This window comes from Podarcis vaucheri (genome assembly GCF_965113315.1).
Source record: "Podarcis vaucheri genome assembly, chromosome: 2".
NCBI lineage: Eukaryota > Metazoa > Chordata > Lepidosauria > Squamata > Lacertidae > Podarcis > Podarcis vaucheri.
The window spans coordinates 67,169,048-67,194,833 of record NC_138760.1 but is presented as its reverse complement, the minus strand read 5'-3'; the positions used below and the strand labels follow the sequence as shown (position 1 = coordinate 67,194,833).

Below are 25,786 nucleotides of genomic sequence, written 5' to 3'. Positions count from 1 at the left end.
CCTTTTGATGTCCTTTTGACTTCAATATTGCAGGCTTAATTCACCTATCTTGAGCTCTCATCCAGGCAGAAGACAAAAGGATGAATCATCTTCTTGCTTTTCTGGTCCGTCATTTATGCCTTCCTGGACCTATGTGGCCTGGGGAGAGGCATGGCTTAGGGAGAGTCCCAGACAAGGAAGCCTGTAAGACCACATTTAGCCCATGGGCCTATGCTTCTCCATCCCTGCATTAAGGAATTTGTTTATGGCATTGGAAGGCGGCTGCTTTGCTATGTGGAGGTCCAATTACTGTGATTATTCAAGTTGCCAAATTCCATGTGGATACCACAAGGGAAAAACCACACTGATCCTAGTTGTGTCCCAACCTTTTCTCCTAGGAGAAAGCTTTAAAAAACAAATAAAAAAAATTCCTCTGTGCAACATCTTCATTCATTCATTTTCTTTTCAGAGAGTGGCTATGTGCATTTGTCCACCATACAGAACAGAAGCCAAGAGACAAATTTGCACAGCAGCCTGAACCTGCGCGTGCTCATTGAGGCTTATCCTAGACCTCACACACAGAGATGGACATACATGAACCCATCAAGGAGCTCCCAGAATTTCACACTCAATATGGAAATGACTTCTGGCAACAACAGGTAAGAAAGAATGTGCCTCCTCTTTCCTAAATGATTTTCCAAACTATAAATTAATTGCACGAGGGATGCACAGAACTCCTCCATTGGCCAAGCTTGCTGGGGCTGATGAGAGTTGTAGCTCTATCATCTCGAGGACCAAAAGTTTCCCACACTTGATCTAAGGTATGATATGAGCAATGCCCTCTTTCTTGCTTCTACATAGACTATTTATGAAATCTAACAACACCTGTCCATAGATAATGCAAAATTATTTCTGGTCTCTATTTGAGAGGCTTCTATTCTGATTGCTTCTGAAAGGACCCTACCCTGTGCATTTGTTCTTTTTTTGTGAAAGGTACAACAATACGCTCAAACTGAACAGGATGGAGGAAAAGAATGGTGGAATATACACATTTTTTGCAGATAATGGTGAAGCCAACGCATCCATCACCTTCAACATCTCAGTGAAAAGTAAGTGTTCCATCCACCACAGTTCTTCCAATGTTATGTCTGTGTTGAGAAGGAACAGCAGAACAATCAGTCTCAACCAACAAGCTAAAGTGAAGGATGCAGGTGACCTTTCTGCTCTTCCTGTAAGCAAATGTGATGTTCCAAAATAGCTATAACAATAAAATACACCGAAAGGAATTGTGATTGCAGTGATACAACCACACACACTCAAAGCAGCCCCCAAGAATAGATCAAGTGATCGAGAGTGAAGTATAATTGCCAGAAGTAGCCTTTCCTAGTGGGAACTGGAATAATCCACACCAAAAGGAAAATATTGACTGTGCTTTTGCTTTTGGATAAAGTGGTGACCAGCTACATAATAGATTGACTCCAAAGGCCACATCTGAGACACTGGTATAGAATCATGGAATTGCAGAGTTGGAAGGAACCCTGCAATTGGCAAACCCTCTGCAATGCAGGAATCTCAACTGAAGCATCCATGACAGATGATCATCCAACCTTTGCTTAAAAATCTCTCTTGGAGGAGAGTCTACCACCTTCTGAGTTTGTTCTGCTGTCGAACAGCTCTTACTGTTAGAAAGTTCTTCCTGACGTTTAGTCAGAATCTCGTAACTTGAATCCATTGGTTCCTATCCTCCTGGAGCAGAAGAAAACAAGCTTGCTCTCTCTTCCTGGTGGTGGCCCTTTAGATATTTGAAGATGGCTATCATATCTCTTTTCAAGTCTCCTCTCAGTCTCCTCAACATACCAACTTCCTCAACTGTTCCACTTAAGGCTTGTTTTCCAGACTCTTTTATCATCTTGGTCTGCACATGTTCCTGCTTGTTAATATCCTTCTCAGATTGTGGTGCCAGGTTTGGTCTGGCCAAAATAAAACATGGAGTGTATTCTAAGTACACGGCATAAGCAGGGCTGGGGTGGGATTGTAAATGTTAGAAGGTTCTATTACTTCCCTTGCTCTGGACACTATACTTCTGCTGACACAGCTTAGAATAGCATTTTTGTTTTGTTTTGTTACTGCATCACACTGTTAACGCATGTTAAGCTTGTGGTCTACTAAGACCTCTAGATCCTTTCCCCATGTACTACTGGCAAGCCAGGTGTGTCCCCTACATTGTATTTGTGCAGCTGGTTATTCTTGCCTAATTTTAAAACCTCACACATTACCCTTACATGTTACCCACTTTCCCATACGCCAAGTTTCACAAGATATTATTTCATGATGCAATTTCTCATGTTGCCTATGTTAAGCATGGGGTGGAAAATGAAGACTGCATATGCATCATACATTTAAAGCGCCCCCCTCCAAGAATCCTGGGAATGTTAGTTTAGGTAAAAAGATAAAGGACCCCTGGATGGTTAAGTCCAGTTGCATTGGACTATGGGGTGTGGCACTCATCTCCACTTTCAGACTGAGGGAGCTGGCGTTTGTCCGCAGGCAGTTTTTCCAGGTCATGTGTAGGTATACAAATGGCTGCTATACCTAACAGCTCTTTTACCTTTGCTATCCAGCTCCCCCTACAGCTAAACTGATGGACAACAGCTCCGGCAGCCTTTGGTGCGAAGCCAGTGGTTATCCTGCTCCACACATTGAGTGGTATAAATTGCCTCGCAATCTTCATCCAGACAGGTGAGATAAGTTATAGCATTCCCTACAGTTTCCAGAAGTAACACTACTGAGTTCACTAGGGAAGTTTTTAATCTTTGATCTTTTATTGTGTTTTTAAAAATCCTGTTGGAAGCTGCCCAGAGTGGCTGGGAAGGCTCTCCCAGATGGGTACTGATCCTAAGGTCAAAGGCCTGGCAATCAAGTGAATCTACCTGAACACAGCTCAATACTTCATAGGGCAGAATTTAGAAGCTGATAAATAAAGTAACAGATAAAGCAGACAAAATTCTATGAGCATATTAATATCTCCATCATCTTTGGCTGTCCGGCAGATGTGACCAAGGTGGAATCCTGCTTATGAAAGACACCAGCCCGGAGATAACGCATGAAATTCCCTTCGGAAGAGTGACATCGAAGAGCACCCTCAAAATTGATGAGATGCTGGACAACGTGACATACTGCTGCCTAGCAGTTAATAACATGGGGAATGGATCCAGTTTCGGTCCATTGGTTCGGTACATAGGTGAGACAAATCTGAGCATCTTGTTCACTAAGAACTAGCGTTTTACCTTTCATCTCACCAAATCCTGGTTGTGGCTGCATTTACGCTAATATAAAGGGGGCTCCTATGTGATTCTGTCCCTTGAGGGTGGCCTGGCACCAGCATTGTACATTGTTTGGCCCCAGGCCTTTCCCCTCTGACAGGCATTTCAAGTTCCTCTGGAATAGATGGCTGAATTTGCTGTTTGATAATAATCCACTGTTTTAATTTAATGTGCTTTGTCATTTTTTAATTGTATTCTTGTTATCTGTCCTGAGATCATCTATATTGAAGCATGGGAAAGAAATTACATAAAGAAACAAGCAAACAAACAAATGTCAGTAATGTTGTGCAAGTGTGCGCACCTATACACCCATACACACTCATTCTGCCCGAGCTGGAGCAAGCCACAGGACTTTGGATGTGGCAGTGGTTCTGCTGCCCCTTTTTCACTCTGCTGCTCCTAGTCAGGGAGTGGGATTGCTCTGTAAATCGGCTTTGCTATCACTGGGTATCTGTGCCTTTGTTTTATATAGCAAAGCAGGGAGGAAGCCAGGTATCTCTCTTGCTCTACTGTTATGTTTGATCTGATAGCATGGTTCTCATGAATGTTCAGGAATGACTGATGCACTATAAACTTTTATTTTCTTTCCCTCCCACAGCATCTGAACCCCTGAGCGAATTCCCCAAGCCAATTCTTATTGCATGTGCTGGGACGATGTTTTTCCTGCTTCTGTGTATCATCTTCCTATTCTACAAGTATAAACAGGTCAGATGGGTGTTCGTGGTCTGTGTGGAAAGAAAAGTAGACAGGGAAGAGGTCCAGAGGTTGAAAGCAGCTCTACTGCTGCAACTCTTCATGTCTAAAATGGCTCTCTCTCAAAATGCGGTACAGGAGAAGACCCTGCTGAGGGAAAGATTTTTTAAACCTTAGTGTCATAGTGGCATAAAAATAATCCAAGCTAAATTGTGAAGGGGCATATTGACCCAATTAAACCAAACTACAGCCTTCAAACCCACCCAAATTTAACAAAACCACATCCTTAATCAAACTGGGACTGTATGCCATGTGTTTGATTTTAGTATGGAGGCCTCATTTAGTAAAATTCATGGGCCTCTTCAAACTTATAACAGTCGCAACATCTATGGAGAAGGCTGCTGGGAGTTTAGCAGGCCAATCCTATGTATGTCTAGTTGACATTTAAGACCCACTAAATTCAGTGAGACTTATTTTCCAGATAATATGTTGAAGTGCTAAAATGCTATTGAACAATGCTTCTCTGATGCATGGATAATTTTTCCTTGCAGAAACCAAAGTACCAAGTCCGTTGGAAGATCATTGAGGCCTGTGAGGGAAACAATTACACTTTTATTGATCCCACCCAGCTTCCTTACAATGAGAAGTGGGAATTTCCCAGAAACAACCTGCAATTTGGTGAGGAGCAATCCTTGTACACTTGCTCTGGTAGTAGTAAGTCATTCTGTTTATCTACATTTGTGGAAGGTCCAAATTATTAAACTGATACACAGCAGTTGCATAATACTATCCTGCTTATATGAAGGACTACACAATTTCCCCCTCATCATAATTCTTGGGATTTTGCAGAATGAGCAAAATGGCATCCTATAGCAGCTACTGACTCAATGGAAAAGGTCTCAATGAAAAGATCAGAAAAATCAGAAGCGGAGAAATCAGGGCTACAAATAACAAAGAAATGACATTGAACTGTGCAAGGCACAGAAACTGCTCCTGTTGTTGACTGCAAACCTTCTCATAGCCTGCTGTGGCTTATTGAACTTTAGGAGATATTACTTGTCTGCTCTCAAGGATATGTGCATGTGGGACAGGCAGGGACACACGCACACACAATGATCACTGAATCAGTATCAAAAATCCTCCTCCTGATTCTGTTATGCTTCTAAACACCATGTTTGCTTTCATAGGAAAAACCCTTGGAGCTGGAGCTTTTGGAAAGGTGGTTGAGGCCACTGCTTTTGGACTTGGGAAGGAAGATTCTGTCCTGAAGGTGGCTGTGAAAATGCTTAAATGTAAGTGCTGGTTAAAGCAGTTCTTCGCCAGTGCTCACTAGCTAATAATCATTCTAAAGGCCTGCAAATTGAAAACCAGCTCCAGCATTGGAATAAATTGGGGGTGATATAAGTAAGGAGCAAGAAGCAAGTCCTTCTCTATCTGTATACTTATATTTAAGTACTGAACATACTGAACCTAGGTGACTAGCTGGGATGGGGGGGTATCAATTCAATGTGCATTTATAGGTGAACTTAACCTAATACATACTTTATGAAGCAATGTGAAACACTTTTTGAAGTGTGCACTTATCTTAATTTCGCAATGTAGTTCTCCAGCCAAGTAATGTACACAAAAGTGATTATATTCTATGTATATGCATATAAATGCACATATTAATGAAAACAACATACAAAAATGCATTATATTATGGAAACCTGCCTTGCAAAAGAAGAGTATACATTAGGCAAAGTTGCTTTTGCAAAATGTGTGTACAACGGGAGAAATTTGCACAAAAACGCTGTGCATTTTCACAAGAACCTGCATAAGAGTTTGCATACAACTTGTTTCATTTCTGGTTTCAGCAACAGCACATACTGATGAGCAAGAAGCCCTCATGTCAGAACTGAAGATCATGAGCCATTTAGGTCACCATGACAACATCGTCAACCTGCTGGGAGCATGTACACATGGAGGTAAGAAGCGGCCCCTGGCGCCACTACAGTCCCCTCCATTCTCGTTCCTATGGTTTCATTCTTTTCAGCAACATTTCCCCATAATGGAAGAGTCATAGATTTTCAAGTCAGTATCACAATCATGACAAGAATAAACATTTCTGCTTTGAGAATGCTGGCTATTAAGACCTTAAGGGTTACAATACACAGTCTGTAGGAAATTAGAAGTGGCCTGAATTTACAGGAACTATATTTAGTTGGGATGGAGTGGCAGGAGGTAGACCTCATTTCACAATAGGTGTGCTATTCTCACTTTTTAATCTGCCATCATAGTGCTGCTTCAGACTACTTTCTCTTCGTCCTATTTCACCTGTTTCTGGTTTCATACCTGTCATTCCAACACCTGAGAATGGAACTACACAGTCAGTAAAATCATGATGTGTAGTTTTTGCTATACTGTACCACTTTGGCTTTCAAGTAGAGGAACACATGCTTGAATTTTCCTGCTCTAAAAGAATTTCAAAGAGATTTTTAAAGCAAAAAAACCATGCATGTCAGAGTTTTACATGAAGCTTCTCCAGGTGGCTTTCTATCTATAGGGAATCATTTTACACGAACACAGCATTCAGTTCCCCCTTCCCTCTCTGAAATGGTGCTGTCCAGCAAAAACCATGTCACGTGATTCTCCTGATTACATAACTTGCCTTTGAGAGCAAAACTACACTTTACATTCCAGTTAGGAATTACTTTCCCCTGCTTGGTTTTCTGTTGTTGTTTTTTAAGCCCAGGTCAGTCTTGATAAACCACAATCCAGTCACAATCTGACTGCAGGAAAAGCAAGAGATAGTGTTGCTTAGCCCTTTCTCTTGTGAGACCTTTCTGCTCATAATTCCTTCATCCAAGATGCTTGTCTACCTGCAGAAAAAAAAGGCAGCTTGAATAGGTAATTTTGAGTGGTAAAGAAATCTGGAGGGAATGGGGTGATGCACATCCTGCTTTGCGTTAAAAACAATGTGGAAGCCCTGTGTGGCACTGCTACAAAAACCAACATCCTTTAAACTGAAATAGTTAGTGTTGATCAGTCAGACTAAGTTGCTACCTAGCAGAAACAGAGTACAATGATGCCATTTTCTGATCAGGTTTATTTTTTTCTTTTTCAGGCCCTGTATTTGTCATCACTGAGTATTGTCCTTATGGGGACTTGCTGAATTTCCTGCGAAAGAAAGCAGAGTGTCTCATAATCCAGGATTTAACATTTGAGTCTTCTCTTGATAGCATGGCAGCAGACTATAAAAATATGTACCTTGGGAAGAAATACGTCCGGAGGTAAGAATCCAAACCAGTACAGATTCAACAGAGGGCTAAAACCCAACAGAATTAGGGCAAATTTCCAACCTAGCATACCTTTACAATACAGTCCTCATCTGAGAAGTCAATGAGAGCAAGAGTAATTTTGCTAAGCTTTCATGACTGGGATTTGTACACAAGGTAATTAGCTCATGTTTCATATAGTGTGAGAGATAGTGGCTACATAATCTGAGCACTTCATTCTAGGAACCAGACAAAATGGCCAAGGGCCTCACATGTTTCTGTCCAATGGAATGGCCTACTCTATCTTTAAAAGGGCTTTGTGGCAAGAAAGAAGTTGACCAGAAGCTTTATTTACAGATGGGAAGAGCTGGTACCCACATTCTTCAGCACCTTCCATCCCACATACGACTGCTCTCCCTTCTTGAAATGCCACAACACACATTTATATTTCTTGAGATAAGCTCAAGAAATATAGTGTTTCTTGGAAAGAGGCAAAGGGATTGATGCCTCGTGCCAGGATGCCTGCCAATCATTCTTATTTTTCGCTTACATTCATGGGCTTTGTCCCACCCTAAACAAATTCCTCACACACTTACACCATTTCAAATAATGACATACTTAATATTATTAGCAATGTGTTAATATGCGAGGAAGTCCCTACAGCATTTTTTAAATGACTTTTTAAAGGACACTGAGAAAGCATTTGATAGAGTTGAGAAGCCCCATTTGAAGTTTTTCATAGATTTGGGGGGGGCAGTTTGTTATATGACTTTAAAGTTTTAATGCTGCATCTAAAGCTAAGTTCATGATGATAGCCAGCATCAATTGGACTGGAACTTAAAATTACAGATTTGCACCTTTAGCGCTCTTCCATTATCTACATGATCTCTTATTCAGGATGCTAGATTTGATGCAGAGATTAGATTGTTAATAATTTTTTCTTTTTCTGTTTCCATTGATGCAGTGACAGTGGAATCGGTACCCAGTGTTTGGACAGTTATTTGGAAATGAAACCAGTAACAGCATCAGGCTCTATGCCACCAAACGGTAACTAAGCAAGGAATGATGCTTTCAATTATTATTTCCAGAGGAGGTAGTTCCTGCTGCTGAGGTTTTCAGTTTTTGCCAGTATTTTTATTTGATGGTTTGTTTATTACATTAAAATAATAATAATAACAGAAGTGAGCTCATTGTAGCATCTCCTTTCTTTTCACAATAGCCCTTACAGGTTGGACTGAGAGATGTATAAAAATATCTGCTGACACCATCCAACATTGGCACGTTTGTGTATTATCCCTGTATTCATTGCATCCTAAACTAGACTTTGATTGTCCACTATTACAGCTGCCTGAATGTGCGTAGTTTTCAGGATCACGACCCTTACAGCAACATATTGTGCCAAAATTCAAATAAATTAGCCAGAATGTGAATTATTATGGGGAACTACATTTTTAGATATGCAGCTTTTCATTAATCACCATGAAATCCTGTAAGGGCAGATTCTAATTTTATTTATTAAATTTGTGATTCTAAATGCAGAATTTGAACACCACTTAACAGAATGATACATTGCTTTTTGTAACTGGAACTCAGCTCCCATGTACAAAGATCACATGAGCAGCATTTCTAAGCGCATCTATGTGTATAAAATAGGAATTTGCAGCTCTTGCATGGAAAATAAATGCAAACAAATGCTCAGTCCATTCATATTTCCCACTTCAGTATATTCTGCAACCACAACTACATACATTATTACACAGGTTAGCATCATAAATGACATGTGCATAAATTTTGTACCGAACAAAGCAGTCCTATTAGTTGTAGGGACTGGGAACAGCTTGCACATATAATCCAATTGTATTGAACAAATAGAACTGGGCCACTAATTCTCTTCCTACTAGCAGACTTCCCGTTCAATCATAGTCAAAAGCAAGCTCATCCGAGTTCAGTGGGACTTAAATCTTGGGAAAGTGTTACAACCTTCATTGTACACTGGAAGGTTCAAATTCAAGTGATTGCTCTTTCCTTTCTCAAGATGCTTAACTGTTAACCATGGTTCAGTGTTATTGTTCCCATTTCTAGACTTCATTCATCTCCCTATATTGGAGATATGGTTCAGTTAGCTTGAACATTGACTTCATCCTGTGGTAGAGTTGCCCTTTGTTGATTACCATGAGTTTTCCCCATTCCAGGGAGGAGCTCAGTGTCAGGAGAGGACATGGATGGCCATCCTCTCGACCTGTATGACTTGCTGCATTTCTCCAACCAGGTGGCCCAAGGAATGGCTTTTCTTGCTTCAAAAAACGTGAGTGCACGCTCCCCTGAACATAGTTCTCTTTAGAAAATGTTTTCAGGATCAGTTATGCAGAAACCAAGGCGTCATTTTCCATTACTATGCAGGAAAATGACTTGCATACCAAACAAAAGGCCTTGGCCCAACTTTTACTCTACATATGTGCAGCAGTTGGAACCCCACCCTGCTCTGTACATAAGTATATCCTGCATGCTACCCTTGAATAATGAATGTATAGGGCTGAAGCCTGAAAGAAACAAAAGAACACCCCAAAGACTAAGGCTTAGTTCTCAGTGAGGTGATAAGCCTGTGTCAAGGCTGTACCATTTCATACCGTTGGTAGGGGTTCACATGATTGAATGTTTCTCTATTAAAATAAATCCCATATAACGCCCACCCACTGACTAAAAAAACACCAACTTACTAGTATGGCAGGGAGAAGGCTAAGTTCCCTTTCCCCCAGCAGCTAGTTTTCTGTGTGGAAGGTTGTTGTGAACATGGAGGAACATTCAAATGTGTGAGGTAGCCTGAAGTGTTTCTTAGATTAAGAACCTGCTTTTGTACAAGAGAAATTTATTATTACAGCATCCTAAAAATATTATTATTATTTTGCCTTTTTAATGAATTCCATATCAAACAAAACTTAAAACTAAAACGATGCGAACAGAAGAGGATCCCTAAAGTAAATAAGAAGTGGCATTGTTAACATAGCAAAGAATTATTCCTTAACTGACTTCCCATCCCCTTTCCATGGTTCCTCTTATCTCCTCTTTTTCTTGCATCGTCTTGGTTCACCCAATCACAACTACTTTTGTAAACTTAGGTTATTTCTTACACTGCTGGAAATCTTACTGTCAGGGGTTCAGGAGCAGAGACGCAGAGAAGGAAGGAAACAGAGAGCGAGGGGGAGGAATCCGAAGGGAGAATGAGTGATGATGACGACCCGAGATCTCCAAGCCTAAGCAGTGAGTCAGAGGACTCCCAAAAGGGAGCCCCAGTGAGCAGAGCAAGGGGGGGATCCGGGGGGACACCCCAGGAGGAAGGGAACAGAGGAGATTCAGAGAGCAGCAGCTGGAAGTCGGGACCCACGCTCATAACTGAGAGCGGCAGCAGCTGGAAGTCGGGACCCACGCTCAAGACTGAGAGCAGCAGGGAGGAAGGTAGCCAGGCATCGGGTTCCGGAGGCTGTCAGCAGGAGGGAGGGCACGAGTCAGGGATGGTCACGCCCTCCTCAGAGAGCGAGGCAACGGTTAAGAGGAAGGCAGGGAGTTGGGCGCGCGCGCCAAGTTCAAATGCAGAGGAAGCTGGCGCAGCAAGCAGCCCGGAGAGGGAGCCGGGTCCCAAAGCCCGCCGAAAGGAGGAGGAAGGAAGTGGGGGGTCTTCAGCGTCGGAGGAGTCTAGGAGGGAGGAGACTAGGAGGAGCAGTGGGACCCAGAGACGCAGGGAGAGGCGTAGGAGGTGGAGCAAGGCTAGGGTATTAAGCTGGTGCGCAGGGGGCGGAGAGTCAGACGAGACTTCGTCGACCTAGAATGGAAGGTGTAGAGCTGCACGCTGCAGTTCGGACATGAAACTTGTAACTCAATAAAGACTCTTATAAAGTGAACGTTGGCTAGCGTGGTCCTGTGTGAGCTGGGACCTGGTGGCAGCTCTGACAGTAAGTCTCGTCTCTCCTACAAAGAAGTTCCAGGCGCCTGAAACACCGCAGCGGGAGAAGGCGCAGCGAGGGGTGAAGAGGGGTGCCTGGACTCAAGCTCACAAAATCGGCAGGCATGACGGCTGAACAGCGAATCGCAAATCTGCAAGAGGCAGTGACACAATTAAACACAGAGATATTAGCATCCCGAAAGAGGGAGGAGGAAGCAGCGCTCGCCTACAGAGATCTCCAAGCCAGGTTTGAAGCGTTTGCCAAGCAGGTACAAACGGGACCCAAGCCGGAGGGAGTTGGGTTGGCAAGGAGATCAGGCGGTCTTGTGCAGCATTTTGATGGGAACCTGCAACAGTACCCCAATTTTCGAGCAGATGTACTGTGTGCACTGCAACTGCTGGCAAAGGACTTTAGAGATGAGGAAGAGAAGGTGGGGTTTATCCTATCCCATTTGCATGGAGATGCTAAAGCTTGGCTGCGCAATTTGTGGAGGGATAAGGATCCAGCGCTTCAAAGTGCGGATGCCTTCATCAAAGCGATGGATGCATGCTTTTTATCTAGCATAGATGTGGATCTTGCGCGACGGGAGATACATGGACTTAAACAAGGCAGGGCCACGGTACGACAGTACCACGCACGCTTTTTCGCACTCGTCAGCGCTTTAGAATGGGACCGAGATTCGCCTCCAGTAAGAGATCTCTTCTGGGAGGGTCTCAGCAACCCAGTTAAGGACGAAATTGCGAGAGGGGAGAGACCCAAGAGCACGCAGGAGGTGGTCCAGAGGGCGCTATCTGCGGGAGTGCGGCTAGAAGAACGCCCATGGGCCAGGGAGGAGGGGCGTAGTGGGCGCGAAGCAGCGAGAAGTTTTTCCTTCGTTCCCAGAGAAGCAGAGCGTGCGCAATCCACGCCTCCGCCAGGAGGGGGAGCAGAACCTATGGAGGTGGGAGGTGCCAGGGCTCAGTCAGCAACCAGAGCCCTAGCACCAGGAGCAGGCAAATCTAAGACTCCTAGAGGGACCCGGAAGTGCTACATCTGCGAAAGTCCGCAACACTTGGCGAAAGAGTGTCCCCAGAGGAGCCTGAAGCACACTGCAGCCGCTGCTAAAGTGGAGACAGCTACACAGCACAAAGAACCTCTGCAGGGAAACGACGATGTCTGGCTGGAGACGGAAGTACTGGGGCCCAGCCAGACGTATCAGTGAAGCAGTCCCCAGAGATCTTGCAACCCACAGACCCCCTCCCGCCCAAACCGGTCGTGCAACTGACCGCATCGCTCCAGCTGCCCAATGGACTCACAATAGACGTCCCGATCACTGTGGACTCTGGGAGTAATGCAGATTTTATGGCGCAGGATTTTGTGAAGCGACACGCTATACAGCTACTGCCTGCCACTCTGCCCCTGCAAGTCGTCACGGTGGATGGGAGAGAGTTACTAGGGGGGCAAGTGGTGCAGCAAACGCCGCCAATGGTGATGCGATTAGGTAACCACAGAGAAGTCATCAGCTTTAATGTCACTCAGTTGTCGGACACTCCCATCGTCTTGGGCATGAGCTGGCTGGACAGGCACAGTCCGACACTGGCGTGGTACCAGAGACAGCTGATCTTCGGTTCTTCTTATTGCGCTGAACACTGCATTATACCCAGAAGGGAGGGGGAAGAGGAAGAATCGCAACTACAGTTGGGGACGCTGCACACAGTTCCCCACAAATACGCGGACTTTTTGGAGGTCTTCTGCGAGAAGGAGGCGGACAAGCTACCCCCTCACCGGCCATATGACTGCAAGATTGACCTCCTGCCAGGGGCGACGCTGCCTAAGGGGAGGCTATACTCCATGTCTGAGGACGAAATGCAGGAACTCAAACAGTTCATTGATCATAATCTGGAGCGTGGCTTCATCAGAGAGTCCAAGGCAGTGGGGGGCAGTCCCGTTTTCTTCGTGAAAAAGAAAGACACGCCCCAAAAAAGACTCGTTGTGGACTACCGCCTCTTGAACCAGATGACCAAGCCGTCTGATTACCCCATGCCCAGGATTGACGACCTCCTCGCGACGGTGCGCAAGGGACGCGTGTTCACCAAGTTGGACCTACGAGGGGCGTACAATCTCATCCGCATACGGGAGGGCGATGAGTGGAAAACGGCCATGTTCACGCCCCTGGGCACCTACGAGTACAGAGTTATGCCCTTTGGATTACAAAATGGCTCTCACTGTTTTCAAGCTTTCATGCATCACGTATTGGCGGGGCTCCTCTACAAGAAGTGCGTCTGCTTCCTGGATGACATCCTGATATTCTCTGAATCGCAGCAAGCTCACGACCAAGACGTGAGGGAGGTGCTGAGGAGGTTGCAACAACATAGACTGTACGCCAAGCTAGAGAAGTGCCAGTTCGACACGACGGAGGTGGATTTCCTGGGATACAAGTTGTCGGACAAGGGACTAGCCATGGACAGCACCAAGGTTCGCGCGGTGTTGGATTGGAAGAGCCCGCGAAACCGGAAGGAGGTACAGCGGTTTGTCGGCTTTGCCAACTTCTATCGCAAATTTATCAAGGGGTTCGCGATGCAGACGGCGGCCATTACGGACACGCTCAGCTCCAAGAAAAAGAAATTCATCTGGACGGAGCAGGCGGAGCAGTCCTTTCAAGCGCTCAAGCGTCTCTTTGCGTCGGAAAAGCAACTGCTGCATATCGACCCCAGTAAACCGTTGAGGGTAGAGACAGATGCGTCAGACAGAGCCGTGGGAGCCGTCCTGCTGCAGCGAGACCCGCAGGGGGTCTGGAGGCCGGGAGCGTTCTACTCCAGGAAGCTCAGCAAGTCGGAGCAGAACTACACCATCTGGGACAGGGAGTTGCTGGCCATTCATGCAGCGTTCAAGGCGTGGAGGCATTTCCTGATCGGCGCCAAGCATACAGTGCAGGTTTGCACGGACCACAAAAATCTGGAGCACTGGCGCACGGCGCAGTTCCTGAACCAGAGGCAGATACGTTGGGCAGAGTTCTTTGCGGACTTCGATTTCCGAATAGAGTACGTCCCAGGAGACACCAACATCATGGCGGATGCACTGTCCCGGAAACCGCAATACCTAGAAGAGGTGACGCCAGCGGCGGCCATGCACATCTTCGCACCGACGGCGTGGGCGTGTGCCTCAGCTACGGTAGACCTGGATGCGGTGCGGCGTGCGTTGCGGGACGACTCATTCGCGCAAGAGAAGATGGCAGAAGTGCACAGAGGCACGGCTAACACAGACGAGTTCCAGGTGCGGGACGGCTTGCTCCTACATAAAGGGGCCGTCTATGTGCCTGGAGACGAACTTCGAGCCAAGGTACTGCAACAGTTGCACGACGCACCCACGGCCGGTCACTTTGGCACAGAAAAAACGGTGGAATTAGTCGCGAGAGACTTCTGGTGGCCCAGGCTGAGAGGGGAGGTCGCGGACTACGTCGCGAGGTGCGACACCTGCCAGAGGGCCAAGCCGGTACACAGACCGCCGGCGGGACTGTTAGAACCGCTGCAAACGCCGTTTGAACCGTGGGAGAGGGTGGCCCTAGACTTTGTCACGGATTTACCCAGCTCGAGGGGCAAGACAGCTGTACTAGTGGTGGTGGACTTGTTCACCAAGATGGCACATTTCATTCCGTGTGCGAAGGTGGCCACGGCGGAACAAACCGCCAAACTGTTCATAGATCACGTGTTCAAAGTGCATGGTCTGCCGCGGTCTATACTGTCCGACCGCGGACGCCAGTTCATCTCGAATTTCTGGCAGAAGCTGATGGGTTTTCTACATGTCAAGGTCAATCTGGCATCGGCAAGACACCCGCAGACCAACGGGCAAGCAGAGAGGGTCAATGCCATCATGCAGCAGTACCTGAGATGCTATGCCAATCAACAGCCTGCGACGTGGGTGGATTACCTGCCGCTCGCCGAGTTCGCTTACAACAACACGAAGCACGTGTCCACAGGGGTGACGCCGTTCTTCGCCAACAATGGGAGGAATCCCAGAACCTTCCCGGGACTGGAGAGAGTGGGGGAAGGAGAACCACAGACGGCGGACGCGTTCGCGTCAGAGTTGCAGGCGGTCCACGATCAACTCAGACGGCAGCTGGAGCTAGCTAAGCACGCCTACAAGGTGCAAGCTGACAAGCACAGGCGGGTTGGCGAAGAGATCCACGTAGGAGACTGGGTCTGGTTGGCAGCCCACGCAGTGCCGACCAGGTCACTAGCCAAGAAGAAGTTGGGGCACAAGCAAATTGGTCCGTACCAAGTCGAAGCACAGATCAACCCGGTAGCTTTCCGGCTGGCGCTGCCGGAGGGTTCCAGAATGCATCCGGTGTTCCACAGGTCGGTGCTCACTCCCTACAAGGCACCTCACAGATTCCAGGAGCCCGGGACGGCACCGAGTCCGTTCCGGGAGCGGACGGAGACGCGGGGGGTGGCGCAGCAGGACCCCATCAACGAGGTCACAGAGATTTTGGACTCCAGATGGGGGGAAGAGGGAGTCGAATACCTCCTAGCCAGAGAGGGCACCCGGGCCAGCGCCAATAGCTGGGTGCCAGACTACGCTTTGGAGGAACCCCTGCTCAAGGACGAGTTTCATGCCCTTTTCCCACACAGACCCATGCCAGCGAGCTTCTTCGACGACTGGCTGTTCACGCCCACACTTTCTTCCAGCACGTTCCATGGATTCGACTCGGACGGGGAACCCGCACTGAGCACCCGTTCCCCAGAAGGATCACCGGCGGGTTCGGCGTCAGACACCTCGTATTGGTGGGACGATCGACCAGAGGAGCAATGGCGCCGGAAGTGGCTGGAGATGCCAGGTCGAGCGACCGACGCAGAGACTGACACGGACGTGTTCGGGGAGGACCTTGGGTTCGAGCACGGCGGTACAGAGATGGAAGCGGAACAGGTCAACGTCGACGACCGCGAGGAGGAAGAATCGGAGGTCTTCAGTTGGCGGCCAACCACGGGGAGCGAACTGTATCCGGCATTCCCTCCCATGATGATGGAGCACCCAGCACCCACACCTGAAAGCGGGGAGGGGGGAAGGGGGGGCTTCGAGGGGGGGATGGATGTCAGGGGTTCAGGAGCAGAGACGCAGAGAAGGAAGGAAACAGAGAGCGAGGGGGAGGAATCCGAAGGGAGAATGAGTGATGATGACGACCCGAGATCTCCAAGCCTAAGCAGTGAGTCAGAGGACTCCCAAAAGGGAGCCCCAGTGAGCAGAGCAAGGGGGGGATCCGGGGGGACACCCCAGGAGGAAGGGAACAGAGGAGATTCAGAGAGCAGCAGCTGGAAGTCGGGACCCACGCTCATAACTGAGAGCGGCAGCAGCTGGAAGTCGGGACCCACGCTCAAGACTGAGAGCAGCAGGGAGGAAGGTAGCCAGGCATCGGGTTCCGGAGGCTGTCAGCAGGAGGGAGGGCACGAGTCAGGGATGGTCACGCCCTCCTCAGAGAGCGAGGCAACGGTTAAGAGGAAGGCAGGGAGTTGGGCGCGCGCGCCAAGTTCAAATGCAGAGGAAGCTGGCGCAGCAAGCAGCCCGGAGAGGGAGCCGGGTCCCAAAGCCCGCCGAAAGGAGGAGGAAGGAAGTGGGGGGTCTTCAGCGTCGGAGGAGTCTAGGAGGGAGGAGACTAGGAGGAGCAGTGGGACCCAGAGACGCAGGGAGAGGCGTAGGAGGTGGAGCAAGGCTAGGGTATTAAGCTGGTGCGCAGGGGGCGGAGAGTCAGACGAGACTTCGTCGACCTAGAATGGAAGGTGTAGAGCTGCACGCTGCAGTTCGGACATGAAACTTGTAACTCAATAAAGACTCTTATAAAGTGAACGTTGGCTAGCGTGGTCCTGTGTGAGCTGGGACCTGGTGGCAGCTCTGACACTTACCATTCTGCTAAGCCAGTTGTTTGATTATAATACTTTTCCATATAGGCAATTAACAGTATCCAGTCCTCCTTAAATACTTATGGCTTTTGATAGAAAGGAATCCAGGTGTATGTGTATATCTCCCTATATGGTGAGGAACCATTTCTCTGCCCAGGGCTGATTTCTCATGGGGATCATCTGTCAGAAGGGAAAGATGGGGCACTCCTTCCCCTTTGATTTCCCCTCCTTGCCCCTCGCATGAAATTAGGGGAGGGAATTGGTGCTTCCTGCCCCAATCTGTACCTGTGTATACATATGGATGCTGTACAATAACATGAACTCTATTTTTCAGCTTGTGCAGTCCCCTCTTCTCCAACCAGCAGAAGTATTACCATTTTTAAACATATTTTCCTATCTGAATGTTCACATTTGTTTAGTGGTTTGAGCCCAAAGCTATAGATTTACAAGATTTAGGGTGTTCTTTATGCCTCCCATTCCAGGAATAAGGAACTGAAAGTGACGGTTGGGGCTTCTGACCCACCATGTTATAAATATAATTAGTGAGTGCAATCCCACTGGCTGCTCATCACAGCACAGATTGTACTGTGCCGCGGACACAGGCTTCCACAAAAGGGTACCTCCCTACCTTTTAAGCTTGTACAGCAAGGAAATTGTGTAAGAGCTATAGACTCCATATGTGGCATTCTATAGGTTGAAAAGGTTTTACAACCATTACAAAATTAATGCTGTTGGAGTGTTTAACCTTGACATTACAGGAAAGGGAAACATGGGCTATAATTATCCAATTACTTGGATGCCCTGAGCACTAAGACTGTTTTAACCTAAATCAATGCAAATGATTATCAAGGCTGATTCAGGCATGACTACTTCTGTAGTGGCTTAATGAAATGGTTAGTTTTGTCATGTGCTCTATTCTTCGTGGAGGTGGCAGCACAGTCTCACAACCATCTTTTACATGCTGTGTCCAAAGTACAGTGTCTTCCTACCTGTATCACCAATGGCTGGAAGCTCATACTAACTACTGGAGTTCCATAGGGGACCAGTGGAGTGAGAATAAGAAAGCCAAAACAAATACTCTAACCCACCTGTCTCCAAGCCTTAAGATATTTTTGGCAACAGCTCCCATCAGCCCTGGCTGTTGACTGTGCTGGCTGGAGCTTATGGAAGTTGTAGATCAAAACATCTGGAGGACGTGAAAGCAACTGTAGCCTCTAGTCTCACTAATCCAGCCCGGATGTCTGCATCGTGCTGCAGGTCACCAGGAGGAACAGGCACAAGCACAAATTGGGTTGAGTCCATCATGCTCAACCTGTATTTCTCTATGGCCGTATGTTGAAATAAGTCAGGAAGATCAAGAAAAACTGATAGGCCATTTCTCACCCTTGCTATCTGTTTAATCTAGTGCATCCACAGAGATTTGGCAGCAAGAAATGTGCTAGTGGCTGATGGGCGAGTGGCCAAGATCTGCGACTTTGGCCTGGCCAGAGACATCATGAATGATGCCAACTATGTTGTTAAAGGCAATGTAAGTAATGGGGATGGCAAAATGTGCACTGGGTACACAGGAAACTGATTTACCGTCAGACCATTTATTCCTCTATTGCTGACAGTAGCTTTCTGGGGTTTTGAACACTGATCTCTTCTACCCTCACGTGGAAATGTTGGGGTCACAAACATGGGAAATTTTTGAGTGTGTGTGTTCTTTGTCAGTGAGAAAAATGCTGCTGCATGTAAATTCTGGCAGAGGCTACTGAGCAAAATCTGGTGGAAAGAAGTGGCACAATATCTGTATATCACAGGCTGTTTCCTCTATAAATAAAATATTTTTTAATTCCAGGCTCGCCTGCCAGTGAAGTGGATGGCACCCGAGAGCATCTTTGAATGTGTCTACACAGTACAGAGTGATGTGTGGTCTTACGGCATCCTTCTCTGGGAGATATTCTCCCTAGGTAGGCAATGATGCGTTTGTCCATCCCCAATTTTCTGTATGGAAAGGCTTTAGATCAGAAATGGGGCTTGGGAGAAAGCATAATTTGAAAATTGGGTCACTACTGACTGTAGAGCTGATTCTTCAACGCCATACATTGCCATAAGAAACCTCAGGCCTTTGGAGAAAAGTCATACTAGACTACTTAGAAGTTTGGCTGGCACCAGAAATTGGGGGATGACCTCAGGTACTTAACAGGGCCCAGATCCATAGAGAGCCAATGCCACCATCTTGGCTTTCACTTGATATAGGGTCTGCCCTAGTCAGAGGCACTACATGCTACAGTACTTCTGACTTTTGCAGCAGAGTACTAAAATTGCTTCAATAACCCAAAGGCCTATAGAGTTACACACCTACTCCCCCAACTTTTCCTCCCTATTCACCAGTCATTGCTTCCTGCCAACCTAGCAGTTTGAAAGCACATCAAAGTGCAAGTAGATAAACAGATACCACTCCGGCGGGAAGGTAAACGGCGTTTCCTTGCTCTGTTCTGGTTCACCAGAAGTGGCTTAGTCATGCTTCCTTGGCCAGCTTCCTTGGCCAATAAAGCGAGATGAGCACCACAACCCCAGAGTTGGCCACGACTGGACCTAATGGTCAGAGGTCCCTTTACCTTTACCAAAATGGCTTTGATAATCCAAAGGCCTCTAGAGTTACACACCTACTAACCCGACTTTTTCTCCCTATTCACCAGCCATTGCTTCAGTGCTCCCACAGAGTTAGGGAGTTCACATAGCATTATCTTCAGCCTCTTAGATATTGACCTAAGAGTCAGGAGCCAGTCCTGTAGGAAAGCAACATGAGAACAGCATGGTGACCGTAGAGTGTTGTGCTTCTTCTTATCACTATAGGCAGGAGCCCTTATCCTGGCATGAAAGTGAACAGCAAGTTTTACAGCCTGGTAAAACAAGGATACCATATGGGCAGACCTGAGTTTGCACCAGAGGATATGTAAGTAAACGGATTTCAGAAATCTCCACTGTAACTGTGCGACACACACAAGCATTACAAGGAAGCAACGGACGTTTGTTCCAGAGTGTCACTGACATTTTCTGTGATGAGCATACTGCATGTTGCTGCTGTAATTCCACCAAGGTGTTTCAGATGCATTTCACAGCTCACAAAGTTGTGTTCGGTGACAGGCCAAGATTTAGGCACTTTAGTAACAAACATGCTTCAGCCACATGAGAACTGCTTACCTGTGACAGGATTGCATGCACTGGCAGAATGTCAGAAGTTACCCAACCATGTGGGCAGGGCTCCTTCAAGCGCTCCTCTTAAGGAGCCTTGATTAGGTTGGTTGCCCTTCTCTGCACACATTCCAGCTTGTCAACATCCTTCTTAAATTGTGGTGCCCAGAATTGGGCACAGTATTCCAGGTGTGGTCTGCCCAAGGCAGAATAAAGTGGTAATATTGCTTCCATTGATCTGAACAATATACTTCTGTTGTTGAATCCTAGAATAGCATTAGCTTTTTTTGCTGCTACATCACACTGTTGACTCATGTTAAGCTTGTTAATCACAGCATCCTTTTCTAAATGCTCACAGACAAACAGTTGAATTATTTGTTCTCTAGTATCGATGTCCAGCTCACCGGTCAGTAGTCACCTGGGCCTTCCTTTCCCCCCTTTTTGAAGATGGGGACAACATTTGCCCACCTCCAATCTGTAGGGACCTCACCTGTTCTCCAAGAATTCTCAAAGATAATAAAGGCTCTGAAATTACATCCTCAAACTCCTTTAGTAGCCTTGGATGCAGTCCATCAGGCCCTGGAGATTTGAAGTCATTTAAAGTAGTGAGGTGTTTCCTTAATACTGTACCTCTTTTCCTATCTTGGGCAGCAGCTCCCTCCTTACAACATTTATTCTGTTGTCACCAAGTCAGGCATCATTATAGGATCTGCATTTAGCCCTTGGGAATGACCACAGACTTGTCATTATTTCAGTTGCTTTTACACAGAATACCACAAGTTGCTGCTGAATGGGTAATATGCAGTTTCCTCCCCCCCCTCCAATCCAGGTACAACATCATGACTGCATGCTGGAACATGGAGCCCACTCAGCGGCCAACCTTCAGTCAGATTTCCACTTTCCTTCAGAAGCAACTGGATACCAGTAAGGAACAGGTGAGATGCTAAAATTACTAGTAAAAAAGCAAGGTGAATGATCTGTATCTTTAGTAATTGTGTCTTTCCTTATATTTTCACATAAATGCATTTGTATTATGTCAGGTAGAAACTGCACCCCCCTAAAAATATTCTGGGATTTCTCATACTACTTCATTATTTGCAGAACGTTTGTTACCCCTCCCCCCTTCCCCTCAAGGAATAGATTGCACTATATAAATTACACTGGCCACAGTATATAATCCAATTCCCACCCAGATTAGATTTAACCCATTGACCTAATTGGTCAGGGATAAGGATCTTGTGATCCTCCATTAATTGCTGGACTACCACTCCCAGTATCCCTGAGCATTGGCCATATTGGAGTCCAGCAACATCTGGAGAGCTGCAAGCTACCCTTCTCAGATCTAGCCATCCTACACAGTCATATAATCATAGAGTTCGGACCACATGGGTCATCTAATCGACATGGGTAATCTAAACCTTTCGCCCAACATGGGGCTTAAACCCACAACCCTGAGATTGAAAGTCTCATGCTCTGCTGACTGAGCTATCCCAGCAGGATGTCAATACTGGCATCAAATAGCAGAACAGGGGTGAGGAATAGGATGCAGCCAGATGACCACGTCCAGAAGAAGTGGCCCAACCCCTCTGAGTGACTCTGTCAGGTGGGCAGGGCCACCCATTTGTGACTCCCTTTACATCTTATGTCAGGGGACTGAAACTTCAGGCCACTGCTGCAAAGGAAGTTTCTCCCTTTCACTTGTGGCTTGCTGGGCGGTTGGGGTTGGGGAAGTTTTCTGCAAGTCCAGGAAAAGTGGGCACGCCAACCTCAGAAGTCTGCCAGGTCTGTGAGAGAGGTTCCCCACCTCCGTAGCAGAGTTCCCACATTGCTGAACATACACTAAAATGGCACTTGTCGCTGGCAAAATCAAAAGGGGATTAATGCCGTGTTCAGGTGTTTGGAAACCATGATAATGCACGAGAAGCTGTAGAAAGCAGCTGTCTCTCAGTGACCATTGCAGTCACCTTCCAAGTCATGGACGGCAACTTTGTGAAGTGTGTGTGGGGGGGTCCTTCCTTCATGGAGGGCTTCAAAGCCTGATTTCCCAGAGTAAAATGCATGGGGCCCGGGAGGCTCCCTGCTCCACAAGGTTACCCTCCATGAGTCTTAAGGTGACTAGTGACAGGGAGGTAGAGCCTAGCACACTCACCTCCTTAGTTGTTAACAGGCTTTCCAAATGGCTGAAGAGGGCTCAAGGGGCACCAAATTGTTTAGGAGCTTGTTTTATTTATTTTAAATGCTGTATTTCTCTGAATGCAATTGTTAAGAAGGCTTTCTCTTCAGATTATATACTCCAGGCACTAAAGTTTGTGGTTTTTTCCCCCCTTGCTGTGAAGGGTTACACCAACTTACCAGCCAGCACAGAAGAAGACAGCGGATGTGAGCCTTCCAGCTATTGTGAAGATGAATCTTGTGACACTGGAGAGAGCATCCAACCCCTTCTGAACAGCAACAATTACCAGTTCTGTTAAAGGGTATACAACTGCACCCTACTTCTTGGTTTGATTTCAACTGAAATGTAGTTCTCACACAGCCATCCCTCTGGGAGCATTTCATACCAGAAAGCCAGATGTAACTTGTGGGCTGTAGCCTTGCACTGCCCTGGCAGCAGACTTCAAGACATGAAGCATTGCCTGCCATTACACATCTTCCCCCCCCCCCCCCAGTTACTTGCAACTGGTTTCCAATTTTTATCGAGCTTAGCTTAGAGCATGCAGGAATCTTGGGCAGAATCATCGTATAAAGTCAGCAGATTGCCATAGCCTACTAAGCACCAGTCTTCATATAAGCGTGCTTGTAAGAGTGAGAGAGTGGGGAATGTGGACTTCAAAAACAAGTTTTCTATATCTTGTGTACCTTTCACTGCTCATCCATCAGTATATGAGTTTAAAATGGACTCCTTTCCCTATCTTGACTTCTTCCTGGGAAGGAATACCACCTTGATAAGATTAGTCCAAAGGAAATGGACAGATCCTATCCAATTTGACTCTGGCTCAGGGATTTTGCAATGGTCAGGGTGGGAAAAGAATCATAACCATTCCCCATCTGTGAAGTCACATCACAAGAGGGGAAATGACCTCAGCTGGAAGAAAGGTTCTCTCTATTTTGCCACAGATAAGAACTCCAAGCAAGAAAGTAACAACAACTCTTTCTCTCACTTAGGCTTACCACTGTACCATGTGCCAATTGAGCAAACAAAAATTTAAGTATTAAACTGTGATTTTTAGTAGTATAGCCAATCTATTAGCAAAGCTTTAGATTTAAAACACATTACTAATGAGTGACTTACAGTGCAGTTCTATACATGTCTACGCAGCTGTAATCAAGTTCAATGGGGCTTACTCCCAGGTAAGTTGATACAGGATTGCAACCTCTCTTGCTCAACTGATTTAAATGACTTTTTGTTTTGGAGACATCAATATGTGAAAATTTAGTGCTGTGACCCTAAACTCGATTAAGCTTTCGGTAGGGATCAGCGTGTTCAGCATGGGTGACCTTACCTACAAAGATGAGGTTGTAAATGTTATGTCATTCCCAAATATGAAGGGACTGCCACCGAGCTGTTGAGGATCTCCCTCCCCATTTATAAACCAACCAACCCAAAACATAAGCAACTGCCTCACTGGAAAGTTCTGAGAACTTGTCCACCCCCCCCCAAAGTCATTAACATTCCCACTACCACCTTCAGGGGCCAGGTGGTGTCACAAAAAAGGAAGGGAGGGCATTTTGGCCAAGCCTTAGTCAATATAGTTTAATACTGGGCCCAGAGATAATTGCAGCCATCATTGTAGCTGAAAGTTTGATCACTTAACCAGTTTTTATAGTTTTTAGAAACTGGTAATTTTTATTTGACAATTTTTGGTTAATGGAGAGAAAACACACAAGGCTTAATTCATTCTTACTTGGCAATTCAAATGAAACAAGAAGCCAAAAGGAGAAAGGAGCTAGGGAATGTAATACATTAGGAATAATTTGAAACAGTATTAGAAAGCAAGTTATTAAATATGTGATAGCAAGCATTGAAATAATAGAAACAATGTGAATGGCTTGGAATGGAACAGATCAACAAGACTGGAAATGACCTAGCATAGTACCTAAAGTCCCACTGATTTTAATGTGAGAGTTAAGAAATGTTCTCCTTTAGGAAAGACTGGGTTTTGTTAGCGACTGGAACGTACCAGTAGCTCATGAAGTCCCTACATTTACTACAGCAAACACAAATCACCATTGTCCTTAGGGACAAACAATATTAGTAAAATTAGAGAAAATAGAAAACAAAGCAAAATTAGAGCTCTCCAATATTTGCATCTAAAACTTTGTCTGAGTTTCTAACATCATATATATAAAGGGCATTGCAGCAATAGAAAGTAACGTTTATTGAGGCAAACACTCAGCTCAACTGGTTGTAATCAATTTTATTTTTCTGAATTTTATCACTCTTTGGCATTGTTGCTCTGTAGTTTATAACACTGAGACTTTATTGCATTTGTGTTAATATGTAAGCTGCCCTGGGTGTTTTACACTGCAAGGTGGCATTAATGTGCTAAAATGAATTGTTGCAATGTATTAGTTTTTGGGTTACAAACGGGTAAGCAAATCTCAGGCAATTTTATATTAGGACTACTGACGTTTGATATTTTTTCTGAAATATGAAAAAAAAATATTGTTAACCTGCTGCAGAATAGATGGGCAGTCTCATCTGAAGTATCTAACTCACATTCTCAACTAAGTCAACTGTAGCAAATGTGAATTTGTACTGCTTGCGTACACAAATTGTCATGACAACTGTTTTATGTATTATTTGTTATTTTTACATACACTGCAGTTTTAAAAACCAAAACTAGAAAGCAGCAGCTTCATAATGGTTTTCACAATATTTTGCAAGCCACTGATTTGAGTTTTATGTAAAGGATACTAGCTTTGCTAAGCAGCTATCTTTGAAGCCTTGTGTAAATGAAAAAGGAGCATCTCTCTTACTGGATAAGAACTAGTCCGACAGTTTTCCAGCACAAACTACCACCATTCAGTTGCTGCAAGATCGCTTTTAAATAGTTAACTGCTATGTGTTGAGTTTCCAAATGAAACCATTCTTCCAAGTACATAAATCAGTATGTTCACATTTAACTGCCATTCAAAATAAAACAATTTGATTAAGCAAAGTAATTAGAACTCTTTAGCTGTTTAGTTTTTTCCTAGGAGACGAGCATTACCTAAAGCATTGAGCTTTAGGTAGAATCATAGAATCATAGAGTTGGAAGAGACCACAAGGGCCATCGAGTCCAACCCCCTGCCAAGCAGGAAACACCATCAGAGCACTCCTGACATATGGTTGTCAAGCCTCTGCTTAAAGACCTCCAAAGTAGGAGACTCCACCACACTCCTTGGCAGCAAATTCCACTGTCGAACAGCTCTTACTGTCAGGAAGTTCTTCCTAATGTTTAGGTGGAATCTTCTTTCTTGTAGTTTGGATCCATTGCTCCGTGTCCGCTTCTCTGGAGCAGCAGAAAACAACCTTTCTCCCTCCTCTATGTGACATCCTTTTATAT

General features: G+C 45.8%; 1 protein-coding gene across 1 annotated transcript in view; it reads left to right on the top strand.

The window, feature by feature from the left end:
• The window catches only part of CSF1R (colony stimulating factor 1 receptor), a 44,164-nt gene extending 18,761 nt beyond the window's left edge, over positions 1 to 25,403 (top strand). The window contains exons 6-21 of the mRNA XM_082211754.1: positions 449 to 638; positions 973 to 1,088; positions 2,601 to 2,718; positions 3,030 to 3,220; positions 3,901 to 4,007; positions 4,547 to 4,673; positions 5,183 to 5,287; positions 5,852 to 5,962; positions 7,102 to 7,267; positions 8,217 to 8,299; positions 9,445 to 9,557; positions 18,466 to 18,588; positions 18,901 to 19,012; positions 19,902 to 20,001; positions 21,070 to 21,175; positions 22,577 to 25,403. Coding sequence (XP_082067880.1) covers positions 449 to 638; positions 973 to 1,088; positions 2,601 to 2,718; positions 3,030 to 3,220; positions 3,901 to 4,007; positions 4,547 to 4,673; positions 5,183 to 5,287; positions 5,852 to 5,962; positions 7,102 to 7,267; positions 8,217 to 8,299; positions 9,445 to 9,557; positions 18,466 to 18,588; positions 18,901 to 19,012; positions 19,902 to 20,001; positions 21,070 to 21,175; positions 22,577 to 22,711 — 2,003 coding nt within the window. The 3' untranslated portion in view covers positions 22,712 to 25,403. The remainder of the gene's footprint in view (positions 1 to 448; positions 639 to 972; positions 1,089 to 2,600; positions 2,719 to 3,029; positions 3,221 to 3,900; positions 4,008 to 4,546; positions 4,674 to 5,182; positions 5,288 to 5,851; positions 5,963 to 7,101; positions 7,268 to 8,216; positions 8,300 to 9,444; positions 9,558 to 18,465; positions 18,589 to 18,900; positions 19,013 to 19,901; positions 20,002 to 21,069; positions 21,176 to 22,576) is intronic.
• Positions 25,404 to 25,786: the final 383 nt, after the last annotated feature.